This window comes from Haliotis asinina, chromosome 2 (assembly GCF_037392515.1).
Source record: "Haliotis asinina isolate JCU_RB_2024 chromosome 2, JCU_Hal_asi_v2, whole genome shotgun sequence".
In the NCBI taxonomy this organism is placed as follows: domain Eukaryota; kingdom Metazoa; phylum Mollusca; class Gastropoda; order Lepetellida; family Haliotidae; genus Haliotis; species Haliotis asinina.
This window is the reverse complement of record NC_090281.1, coordinates 39,171,263-39,184,939: the sequence shown is the minus strand read 5'-3', so window position 1 is coordinate 39,184,939 and position 13,677 is coordinate 39,171,263. Positions and strand designations below refer to the sequence as shown.

Here is a 13,677-nt window from a genome sequence, read left to right as displayed (position 1 = left end):
TAAAAACTGCAATCACTGGTTTACTTCAGCCAAGTTACACTACCCCTTTACCATATCTGTAAATTTGAAGTTTTGTGTGGATTTGAAACATGTGTTAAGAGACAAAGATGTCAGATGTCTTTGTAAAAGTTCAATGTGCCCTTTGGGCATGGTCCATTAAAATGTTGTGTTTACGAATTCATTTAACAAAAATAACCTACATGTGAAAGTTGTGATGAGTTCTAGACAAAGTTCCTCTTCCCTACTGTATTGTGTGTCTTCTCCATCCTGATCCCCGATGTTCTTCTGTGCATGGCTGAGAGTGAACACAATAATTGCCACCATCTGCAGCAGTACAGTACTTGTTAGGCTCTGTGAAGTCACATGTGATGGGAGGCTTGTTAACAAGTGATCCCGTAGAGTCTGTGCCTTGTTAAGATCTGCCAAAAAGAAGAAAACAATAATACACAGAACAACGCATTCACACCCAGAGGCTTTAGTATTTATCTGATCTTTTAGACATGTATGTATTTACATCTAAACCTGAAGCATAATAACTACAATTACCAATGGTTTTCTTTACACCACCTTTTGATTTCATGTATGATAAAGAACAGGAATCCCAGCAAGGGACTCTGAACTTTTGTGGCCACTACATTGATGCTGGGCACATGGGGCTGAGCACGTTCATATCAAATTTTAGCAAAACAAGCCTCAGTACCCAACTATAGGGCCTGGGACGTGCCCTCTGTTGACAGGGGAGTATTTAGCAGGGCGTGGAGTCATCCCACAGATGACATCTTTACTATGTCAGCTTGCTGATGGGGTTAACATCTTTGGTCATGTGGACAAGGCGTCCGACTTTGGATTGAAGGTCCGTCGTTCGAATCCCAGCATGAGACTCAGAAATTTTGACACCACCGTTTTCCACAAAGACCCTGGTGGTGCCAGAATATAGGTTAATATTTGTTCACTATGGGTCTGAAAGATGTCTGGTATGCTTGTTGAAAACAATTCCTTTCCATAAGTCACTTGTACATAATGACAACAATTTATAAAGATAATTGCAGCATAATAAAATTGTGCTTCTCCACAACTTAAACATTTGTTAAGTAGAACATTTTTCACTTTGGCTTTATGGAAAGTATCCCAGAGATTATGTTCATCACATGACACAACTTTTTTTAAACACTGTAGCTTAATTCTGATAAATACAAATTATCTCATAACTGGTAGTCCTAAGATAAGACTACTCTAAGTCAACTTGGATAGTAATACTCTACTGATGTTCTTTCCAGGATGAATGCTTCTGAACAATAGAGAAAAACAGATGCTGTATCACAACTTCTTTCCTCAACAGTATAAGTTACCCCACTTAATGAGGATGATGCTGATGATGCTGATGATGCTGATGATGATGCATTGTGAGAATGTGATGCAAAATATGATGTAATCGAACACCAATTCCAAGATAATCTTTCATAATATTACAATACATAATAGTTTCAAATGGCTTTGTGTAAATAAATAATGGCCTCAACTATAGAAACTATAAAAAAGATGTTATGGCCATTTACCGTGTAAATGGGTGTAATACTTTGTTTAACATACTGTCAATGAGTCCTTGATTCAATCAGTCATTTATATTTCAAATCCCTTTATATAGGATCTGTATCCATTGCAATTTTCCTTTCACTGCACTCTGAAGCAGAATTCATGGATCCGCACATTTTGATTGACAGTCGGTATCAACCAATCAGAAAAAAACTTCCATTCTGTGCCGATCTGCAATCAATCGTCTGTCATATTTTACCCACAAACAAATACATTGCCCTTAGTTACCGTGTGAAGAAAGCAAAGAAAATTGTTTTACGATGTGCTCGGGGGACTTGCAATGCAGATGAACGTTACCAGGAAAGGCTGGAAGGAGTTTTTTCGTGCGGTTTCCAACCATAAAATGGAATGAACAAAAATGCAAGCACTGGATCAAAGCTTGTGGCCGTCCTCATGAACAGCTAAATCTATCCAGAATAAATCAACACAAGCAGCATGGTCTAAGGTAAAACAAATAACACGTATATAATATCTATATAATAGCATGCGTTATTTTATATAGAATGTTCACTGTTATAACATGATAACGGAGCAATAATATATCTGGTGAATTCCTACATGACCATTTTGGGGAAAAACATTTCCATCTCATTTCATTTCAATACGTTTTCATTCGACATATTTTTTTAGGACCAATACATAATTAAGACATAGATAGCTGGAAAATGGAGATGTACTTCTGCTGGCCTTATCTAAAAACATTCTGGTTTACTTAGCATTTTTCTGTTGGGAGAGGATCGACCACACAATATCCTGACCCAATGCCCGCAGACGGAAGCCAATCAGGAAACCACCCCTGAAACGCCAAAGCCACTTCACTCCCAACATATCAGAGAAGATGCGTGGATTTAAAAACTGCACAAATCAAACTAGATGCGTTCTCCAAATTTAATAATCTAAAAATGTAATTTTCTGAATAAAATTGATATTTTATACTTATCGTGATTCATGCTTAATCTCCTCTTCCTGGCAAGGGTAGTGGAACATCTGAAATCCCTTGAAATTCTCTTCTCAAAAAGAAGCGGACGTAAAAATACACTCACCCACGAGCAGCCTCTCTTCCCATGCACATGGTCAGATGATCGGCCATGATAACCACTCTCTCCTTAATAATAGCCCAACATGAGAATATGAGAATTCAGCATGTCTGTGAGGGGCGTCTGGGAGGGCTTTCGTCATGAGTCAGGATAAGTATAAAATATCAATTTTATTCAGAAAATTACATATTCTTCCTTATCCTGACTCATGCTTAATTGCTTACGGAATCCGACGGAAATGGCAGTGGGTCAGACCACGCTGGATTCTGCTGGCTGTCTGCTAATATTACATCTACATTTGCTCCCCTTTGGGAACTTGTAAAGGCAATAATCCAGTCCTGTTCTTCCAATATTCATGCTAGATTCTTGGGGAAGACTTTTTCGACCCTTCTTCATGTACAAGTATCTTCATTACGAATACAGGGTCATAATCACTCATGTACCCATGAAGGTCCCGGGGTAGAATAGGCCTTCAGCAACCCATTCTTGCCATAAAAGGTGACTATGTTTGTCGTAAGAGGGGACTAACAGGATTGGGTAGTCAGCCTCGTTGACTCGGTTGACAAATATCATCTGTTCCAATTGCGCCGATCGATGCTCATGTTGTTGATCACTGGATTATCTGGGCCAGACTCGATTATTTACAGATTGGCGCCATATGGCTAGAATATTGCTGAGTATGGAGTAAAAGTCTACAAGTCACATGATAAATCGCGTGACTTGTGAAGTCAGCGTCTTCGGGGGACTGTTAGTTGCTGAGCAGCAACGAGAGGGCCAAACTGATGAATGCCAATGAAGTTTTCCATGACTATGTCTCATAGCAGCCCTCCATTATAGTTGATAGCAAGGAATTTCAATGTAGTGCTAGTGTAGAGGCTAGGGCTCTGACTTCATGCAGGTGGGAAGCTCGCAGAGGTTACAATCTTGCTGATTTATATGCTCTAAGTATAACAGCTCTGAACCACACTGAGACTGTGTTGTGAGGTACTTCCGTAGGTTTCTCAGTAGATATAGGGATAAATAGGCGCTTGAACCTTTGTCTTCTAGAAGTGGTATATCTTCAATGCTCTGAATGGACATAATGATAAGTCTTGCGAATCATGAGGTCCCAGGACTGAAGACAATGCCGGTATATGGAACTATCTGTCCAGTTGACCTGGCAGTTGAGTCTTTGTGATGAAATCCCAACGTAGACCCAAGTGAGCTGTTTCTTGGTGACTTGTATCAAACTTTGTTCTTTTGAGTCAGCATTTCAATTGAGGGCAGATCGAGCGTCTTACACACATCACTTGTGAGATGTTGGAGTACAACATTTAGATCCCATGGAGCTCTAAATCTGCATTGCTGATCTTCCAACATGAAGGAGTGTAGTAAGCCAAGTAACTCTGGTACTTTAGTCAGCTTGGTCCCTGTTCCCATGGTGACGACTGAGTTGAGAGCTCCTAAGTACAGTCGTCCCTCGCAACAACGCGGGTCTCGCGGTCCATGGACAACCCCCCGCGTTATTGTTCACATGAATATAGGTCGAGTGAAAGACCCAGCAACAAGAGCGTATACATACATTGCATTTGGTACACGTGTGCTTGTGTATATACAAAACGTGCAGTATGTGCATCTGTGAATGGTTAACAAACTAGCATGTGACGGAGAAAATAAAACTTACAAAACTGATTCTGTGTTTTCTTTCGTTAAGACCAATCTTTAATATGCAAATCTGCTAATGTGGTATGATATGGTCAGTAGTTTTTTTCCAAATAAAGGGAAATTTCAGATTGCGCGGTAGACTTCTTCAATAATGTAACAGTATACATGATTGTTACTAATCGTTCAGATATTAAAATGTATGGGAGTGAGCAATGACTTCCTTCTTTTCAGATGCCGATGTCAATTCACGTTCTCGAACACATAGAGAGGCAGTGGCATGCGAGCAGTTTAGCCAATCAAATACATTGTATCATTTTGTTTACATAAAGAAAGGCAGTGATTGGATAATTGCTTTAAAATCGGGAGAATGTCCACGGTGTGACAAGATTGAAGAGAAAACACGAAATGAACTTTAACGAACACTACATGTATTTACAGGTTCATAGTCCTGCCTTTAACAATGCAGAAAGTCAAGTGTTCAATTAAGTTTGACATTTTGTTATTGCCCGGATTACACTCAGTTGACACTGAGTACGCATCCGCCATGTTGTTACTCCAATGACAACATGCTGCATGTTTGATGTTCAAATTAGTTTTGACACTTCAAAGGGCTGATCTCATTAATTTACTCAAACAACAGATAATCCACCAACAGCTACGTGAGGTAGATGTTTATTTAACAATAAAGGATTAATTCACGACCCACGGATTACCCCTCGGTTTAACAGAATCTGCGGTATCGCGAAGCGCATTATTGTGAAGGATGACTGTATGTAGATAATGTAGAGCCTTTCAGAACTCTGGAATGACGTAGATGGCATAGATAATCTGCTATCTGTGGATGAGTCGCCTGAATTGCTGAGAATCCCTTCTTCCTGGCGTATGCCTCAAATCGTCATATAGTGTGCGAGTGGATTTCCGCAAGGCTAAGGCGACTGCTTTCGCCAAATATCCTGTGTGTTTCAAACAGGTTTCAATGTGGTCCATACTTGAAGTTGGAACGCACATGGCTTGCTGTGCGTCTGCTTTGTGTTGGGGTGGATGAGAAGATTCTTCCACTCTGGAAGTTGTAGTACTGGTTGTCCTAACTCTTCTATAAGTGTTGGAAACCAAACTCGCGTTGGCCAGTAAGGCACGACCGAAATCAGTTGTAACCCCTTTGTTTGTCTGATTTTCTCAATGACTTTTGGTAGCAGCACTGGAGGGGGAAATGCACACACGTTTAGTCCTTCGCACGAGATGCTGAGAGCGTCTGTTGCCGAGGCTAAGTGATCTGGCCCATTTGCACAAAATGATCTTAGAGCTACAATTATTGTAAATCCTTAAGATCGCGATCTTAGGCTTCGACTACAATTGCAATTCACTTGCATAAAGCCATTGTAAGCTAAGATCATTGTAAGTTACAATCAAAACTTACCATTGGTCAGAACCAATAGTAAGGAGCTAAGATCACTGTAGTCAGTAGCCAGTAGCAAAACGGCGTCCAAGTTGGTGTCAGTTTCACGCAAATAATTAGCTTTACGTTTGGGGATTGCTTTTATACTGCATAAAACTATGATTCGTCATGGAGAATGCGACATCGACTTAACATCAGAAATATTGTTATTTGCGGCAGTGAACCAAATCATTATCGAGTCGAGATCATAAAGTACATTTCTCACCCGATTCAGTGTTGGAAAAAGTATGAACACCATGCCTTTTTGATAACCAAGGAAAGGATAGTAACGATAGGTTTCTATAGGCGATTAGCAGTGGCCATGAACTTTTCAATAACTCGAGGGCAGCTAATCTTAGTTTTTATGCAAGATGGGAGTGGTTTCCCTTTGCATATTATGCCGTTGCCGTAAAATCTGCCATGCCCAATTACATTGTATGCTATGTTGTGACTGCGCAGATCTCCACATATATTTCTTTTCTGTCATAGTCGTGTCAATGATTTTGTCATAGTTCATCATTACAATAATCTACAGTTGTATAACGTACAAAATTATGTTTCTTTCTAGTTCTAAAATCTAAAATTAAATCTGACGAGTGATAAGAGTTTTAATCTAAGCATTTTAAATATAATACAAGTATTCTTCAAACAGGAAAATATACTTGCTGAGGCATGTGAAATTTGCGTAAAAAGTTTCTTAACAAAAAGAAAAAAATAATTATCAACAAAATAGCAAAAGCAATTAACATACTGTGGATAAGTATTTAACAACACATACAACACACACGGAATAATATCGTTTTCATATTTCCCTGTCATGCATTTTCCACAACACTCCCAAAGTCATGTCAACCTTTCATATCTTTACAAATCTAAAGCCTGCGGGATATATTTGGGATTTTACCCCAAATAGCACCGACCAGATGCCGAACTTTGATTCAATGACAGCCATGGACAAATCATGGTACATTTAGGTGTTACATCATAAGGAAATTTTGTTTAAAATTTATGTTACCTTTTAATTTTCATGATTATTAGGTCAATAACTCAAAACCCAAATTTGTTAATATATCTGTTTGCATTTCAATATTTTCATAAAACATATTTCTGTGGTTGCAGTATCACATTCTTAGTTCATAAATCATATTAGAGTGTAGAAAAATTAGAGAATAACTCACAAGGTACGAGTTATTATATATGTTATCGTCCACGTTATCATTTCCTTCTTCCATGTTATCATTACAAAGATTTGTGGGGGTTTTGGGGTTTGTTTTTTCTGTTTGTTTGGGTTTTTTGTCTTGTTTCCATGAAAATTTTGCAAGGTGTGATTAAGGAAGGTATCTCAATTGTGTGCAACAACCAGTTCCATGTTTTATTTGCGCAGCATGCTATGTGCACTTGCTGACGACTGTAGACAGGAGTCGAGTTTAAGAAATTTCCATCCCCAACGTTGAAGAGTTCGATCTTAGTTAAGATCGCAATCTTAACTCCATGCTGTCTTAAGATCGTCAAGTGGATTAGGGAAATTGTACAGTGATTGTAAAGTTGATTGTAGGGGCCTAAGACTGATTGTAACTAAGACTGCTCTGTGCAAGCGATATGGCAACCCTGGTATTGGTGACACAAACATTGTTTGCAAATAGGTCTATTTGCAGCAATCCAAATGCCTGACTGATTAGTTGAAATGCTTCCCGATGCAGCATCCATTCTGTTGGAGATGGATGAAGAGGACAAGATAGGGCGTCTGCCATGATGTTGCAGGCTCCTGGTGACATTCTTTTACTTGGAGGTTCAAACTGTCAACTAAGTCGAAAAGTTGAAACGTCTGATGTAGTAGAGATGGTGATCTCGATGACCCTTGTTTATGTAGAAAGCCACTATTGAGTTGTCCGTGTGGATCATCAAGAGCTTGTCTCTCTGTGATATCGACCAGCGGTGGATGGCATGAATGACCACTTTCATTCTCAACTGGTTCGGGTGGAGAGCCTGTTCCTCTTTGTTCCAGATTCCTGCTGCTACCTCGTTGTCTAGATGAGCTCCCCATCCTTGCAGAGATGCGTCTACATAGAGATGGTTGTTGAATACCGGCTCTAACATACTAGTTCCTGCACAGACATTCGATCGGCGAGTCCACCAAAGCAGCTGGGGCTTCACACTGTCTGCGAGTGGAATCTGACCTCTGTTGTTGAGATGAAGATTCAAGAAACATTGTAACAGACGCAGTTGCAGTCTTCCTCTTCTGGTCATATCTTGAGCTGACGTGAAGAGACCTAGGAGACACTTCCATTGTCGAAGTGTCAATGGAGAGAGTAGAGCTTGCTTCATTATTTCTTGAATATTGACCCACTGGTCCTCCGGGACTACAATCTCATTCAATGTAGTGATGAAACAAATCCCGAGGAATTTGATATCTTGTGGAGGTTCCAATTCCAACTTTAGGTGATTTACTAACCATCCAAGTTGTGTTAGTAGCCTGATTGTGAAGTCTAACTTTAGTCTGAGCCAACTTTTCTCTTGATGCGCTTGTATGCCGCCGTCCAGGTAGAAAGTGTTGCATAGCCCGCTGAGGTGTGAACAGTTTATGATGAGTTTGGTTACCCATGTAAATAGCCATGGGGCCAAAGATATTCCAAACAGTAGGACCGTCCACTGGTAGTGCTGACCGTTGAAAAGGAAGCACAGATTTTTCCTGGATTCTCAGTGAATCGGGATATGTAGGTATGCATCTTGCAGATCTATGCTGATCTATGTCTTAGCTGAGGAAGATGTATCATCTTGAAGTGTCCTGGTTTCCATAGAAACTTTTTGTTGAATTTCTTCATGTTGTAAATGAGTCGGAATTTCTCTCTGTCATTCTTCTTCAGTAGTAAGAAAATTAGGGTGTAAAAGCCAGGTGTTAGATTCTGTAGCTGTGTTATTTCTACCGCTCCCTTCTGCAACAGTGTTGATATAGCATTGGTCAGCTTGTCTAGTTGATTGTCTGCATAGATGATGGGAGTAGGTAGTTTTGTAAGCGGCGGTGTATCTTCCAATGGATTCTTGTAGCCATCTCACAGAATATTCATGACGTAGTCGTCATTAAGGATTCCCCAATTTTTCCAGTAGAGTTGAACACGTCCACCCATTTAAGAAGGTTGTATGGGAACGGCTGGGGGTGAAGACTCAAGTCGTTCCGAACCTGATTTTCAGTGTTTATTTCCTCCTCTGTCCCTAGATGAAATTTCTGACGTCTGAGGGCGCTTTTTCCTCCGTAGGGGCGACGAAAAGAAGACGACTTCTCGCCTTGAGTGTTCAAGTTCGTATCCCGCACTTTTTGTACCCTTGAGTACTTGGACTTGCTGGTGTAACACTGATTTGTCTGCTTAAGGACTGAAGTCAAATTGTCAATGGATTTGATCATCATGACTTCCCTGGAAACCGTTCTTGCTACCTCTTCAATCTTCCCGTCAAACACAGTAGGTGCAGACCATGGGGCTTGATACAAAGACTTTGTGAAGTTTTCACTCCAAGACGCGGCAGACAGGAAGCTTGACGACGCAGTAGATTAAGACCCGCAGTTGTAGAGGCTATGTGTTTGGACATAAACTGTTCATCCTTCCTCTGAGTGATAAGTCTCATTGATGGCTCTAGATCGAGCTAGTCTGAAGAATGTTTGTCTTGCAGTAGTGTCGAGTTGCGCCAGCTTCTTATCCTCTACCTTGTAGGATCTGCAGCGAGCTGTGACGATTACTTTGTACCCTTCGTCTACATCAGGTGCTCTGATGAATGGCTCCATGTGATGAAGAGGGAAATGATGTGCGCTGAATGACGGCACAATTCAGTTGTTGAAACTTTGGCTGCTGATTTAAATGACGTAGACAAAGTCTCAGGGATCATAGATATGGGAACTATCAGTGGGAACGCTAACATATCAACATATTAAGTTCATTGGAATCCTTAGAAGGTGAGACTAGTTTTAAGCTATCTGTGATCCAAGATGTGACTTTCGAATCTGAGAAGTGGGTTTCTTCCAGTGACAACTCTCAGCGGTGTCTAACTTCATCCCTCCTAGATTGAGACGCATTCACTGATCACAGACGATAACGACTATGTGAGTCTAAGTCTGAAAGGGAGGATGACTGCATACTGCGCTTTCTATGAGTTTATCTACATTGACGAGTCAATCCGCAAATGCACTGGCTGCGCTGAGTGCAATGATGGTTGAGTTGTAGAGTTGCCTACTGCGATGCCCGAGGTTGCTGTCAACATCTGCGATGTCTGATGAAGATCATAAGGTTTTCTGAGGCATGGATGATGCCGTCGGTGCTGACAGACGTTGATTACGTTGGTTGATATTTTGCTCACTACGTATCATCAACAGAGGCTCATCAAAGATTAGAGATACGGCTGACATATCACTGAAATGAATCTCAGCAGCAATAAATAAACGGTTACCCAAATTTATCTCAATAGCTTAGACATGGCTATTGTCAGCCAACATTGCCTGTCTCACACTTCTGTGAACAGACCATATGTATAGAATAAATTCTGCTTCAGACATAATTTATACAAATCTACGATGAGTATCAGCAGAACATAAGGACTTACACACTTGACAAAGTGCGGGTCAGTCAAACACTGACAGCCATAATCTGCACTGTAGACACGATGTGTTAAGTAAAGACACAATAATCACAAAATTGATAATAATGATGCATATACAACATCCAAATACCACATACAACACAAATTTCGTTAAAGGACCAAAAGAATGAAAAACTTATCACCATATACAGAACCCCAGGTGCCTCCAGCCGCACTCGTTGGGCTATAGGGAGACAATGGTTATAATGGCCAATCAGCTGACAATGTGTGCTGGAGAGGAGGCTACTTATGGGTGAGTGTATTTTTACGTCCACTTCTTTTAGAAGGGAACTTCAAGGGATTTCATGTCGTCCACTACCTTCACCAGGAAGAGGAGATAAGCGAATAAGCATGAGTCAGGATAAGGAAAAATTGCACATATACTGTAGTGCTAACTCACAATTGTGTGATAATTGTATTTGTGGAAATGTATGTATGCAAATTTAATTTAAACAACCTCAATCAAATTTTTGGGTTTCAATGCTTTTTCTATATTTTTCAGGTCTCTTTTCAGAGTACCCAGAGACTCCATTATCCTCTTATTCATTGTCATCCATTTTTCTGTGTTTGCAGATGTGTTTATTTTCAGTATGCAGTGTAGTCTGTTATCAGAGAGAATAATGACTTGTATATGTTTCACAAATTACACACATCAGAGTAAATTCACACCTGTCATGTGTTGATGTCAGATCCTGATGTATCTAGGTTAAAATCACCACCAGAAACGGCGGCAACTTCAACGCGTCTCTAAATGTTGTTTACAAGCTTAAAAGTGTATATTTTACCATCTATTCCTGTCATCGAACACTCTAGTATCACCTAGGTCTGATAAACTTTTATTAACACATCTTTATATTTGCATTCCTGGTCCTTGATTACTAGCCATTTTGTATGTGCAATGTTAAGCTTAGGTACCCTATATTTACAGTATTATTTCTTGTATGTAAAATTGATACTCTTAATTCGGGAACAATACCGCTTGTTAATTTTTTTTACTGACGCGATGAAAATGACTCGGTGCGACCCTCATTGTATTTTTCTATTTTAACTGGGACAGCCCTCAACAATGTGGAAGGACGCTCACTTTGTATATTATCCGTTGTGCTAAGCTGCAGCATGGGGGCCTCCCCCATAGCACGAGTTTTAACATTGAACTTATTGATATCTTTAAAAACTATATTGTGACCGTCAATAATGCACAGGCGGTGGTAAACTGTGAACCACGGTCTCAGTAAAGTTTACGTGTTCTTCTGTAAGTCTAGAACACTAGAACATTTAGGCTCGGTTCTACAGATGGTACATACAACCACCACCGTCATACATTTACAGGACCCACAACGAATGAACAGATCCATGTCAGCCACATAAAGCAAACTGATCCTGGGGCTTGGGCAAAAATGATGTAAAAAACATCAAAAGGATTCACTCGCGCTGGTACAATACGCTTGAATGACTCTGTTCGAACATACGTGTGGGCTATTCTTGGCGCTCAGTCATAGACGCGTTCCAATATCATAGGTCGTGGAACCGCTTACGACACGCAGAAACCATTCGTGGTTAATATTGAGGATGCTATTGCATCACTGGTAGATCTACCTAGCGCTATGAAACGACACCAGGACACGTTACAATATGCCACGTCAAAGGTTGACTATGTGTTCGGTGTTGGATTGTACATGGCTCCGAGTGATATGTGTATGAGAATAAATACAATAATGGGCTACAACAATGAAATAATCATCACTACAGCAGATACAAAAATTAGCTGTTAATGCTGATATAAACGTCTCCCACATACCACACACACACTGGTATAGTGCAACCACCACCAGAGCAAAGGGTTAAACCAGGGGGTGTGCCCCCCCCCCACTCACTGTGCAGGTTCTCAACCAGCAACATATCGATTATATAACAGCGCTGGCTGTTGGAGATGTCGTGGTCGGCTTGTGTCTTATATGGTTTAAAATTCCAAAGTGGGGATGTGGGGATACCCCCCCACCTTATTTGGTTAAAAATTCCTTAGCAGCAACATATACTAGTCCAGCCACTGCAACGATGAATACTCACAGATTTTGACCAAGCCATGTGACGGTTTTACCCAGTGTACTAAGCAACCATGATACGATACCACCTATGATACCAGGCAAGGCTTCTGCAGCATTACCAGTGAGTTTAGTCAAGGCTTTTCCAAGCGATTTAAGAAGTTTTTTTTATCCAGTCTCTGACATCATCACCACTTGGGGGTGGGGGGATCTGCGGTCGGCTTGGGGTGCCTCCAGTAACGGATACTACATAGGTTGATATGATGAAACCCAATGCTGTCAGAACACTGGCAATGGTGATGCTTTGGTCACGGAACAATATTTGAATCCTGTTGGCTAAAGCTGTATGCGGATAATCTGAGATCGAAGCTGTTCGTGATTCGAGGAAGCAGATTCCAATCGCATGCGTCTCTCGTCTTCTAAATTGCTTAGTCGTTCCGTGATACAACATTTCACATCATTGTCTTCTGTTTCACTGAGTTTGTTTTTTTCATGAGCGATGTGCTAGTCGAGTCCGTTCAGTTTTCCCATGTTGTTCACCACATACGTGTTTCACGGCTTCATCTAGACTGTACAGTTCCCTCATTGGAAATTTAAACCCCGGCAATGGCTTATCCCAGTACATACTCAACAGTTTTTCAACGCTGTCAGATGCTTCTGTAGCATCTGTGGGGGAATCCCCCACACCCCCAAGTTCGGATCGTAAGGTTTGCAAATCTTTAATGACCTTTGGGGGGACTTGCAGTCGGCTGGGGATTCCCCTCATTACTTTGGGTTTTGCACCACCGTAATCCACTTTTAAGCTTTTCACGGACAAAATCAGACCCATGGCGACTTGCTAGAGTTAACAAGGCAAGTGCGTTTGTTCATGAGGTCAACTTCCGGGTTACCCTTAAGACGTAGAGTGCTCTTTTTATCTATGAAAAACTTCAAATAGTCTCGGTACGGAGGCTCAACATAGTTTTTATCATTTTTCTAATGCATTGAAATAATCGTTTACTGTTGTTTTCAAAAGTTCATTACTCAGTGCTAAGACTGGTGAACGAAGTATCTTCATCGTAATCAACATCATGAGAAGGTGTAGTTCCAAAATCATCCATAGTTTTAAAATTATATTATATTAAATATTAATAATATATAATGTCATACGGTAGAAAGCTAAATCCTTTTGGAACATTAAGAGAGCCACTAGGTGTCAAAGCTGTGCACAAGTCGGTGACTATTACAAACAACCCCAAAAAGACAGACCAGAACCAAACACTGTTGGTTAGATTCCCAAACTTGGTGAGAACGATGTCATAGT

At 40.5% G+C, this 13,677-nt stretch overlaps 1 protein-coding gene across 2 annotated transcripts in view; it reads right to left on the bottom strand.

Annotated features, from left to right (window-relative positions):
- Positions 1-13,677, bottom strand: part of LOC137273701 (nonsense-mediated mRNA decay factor SMG7-like) — a 523,786-nt gene that overhangs the window by 329,652 nt on the left and 180,457 nt on the right. For both annotated transcript variants that reach the window (XM_067806500.1, XM_067806501.1), the window contains exon 11: positions 201-419. In XM_067806500.1, coding sequence (XP_067662601.1) covers positions 201-419 — 219 coding nt within the window. The remainder of the gene's footprint in view (positions 1-200; positions 420-13,677) is intronic.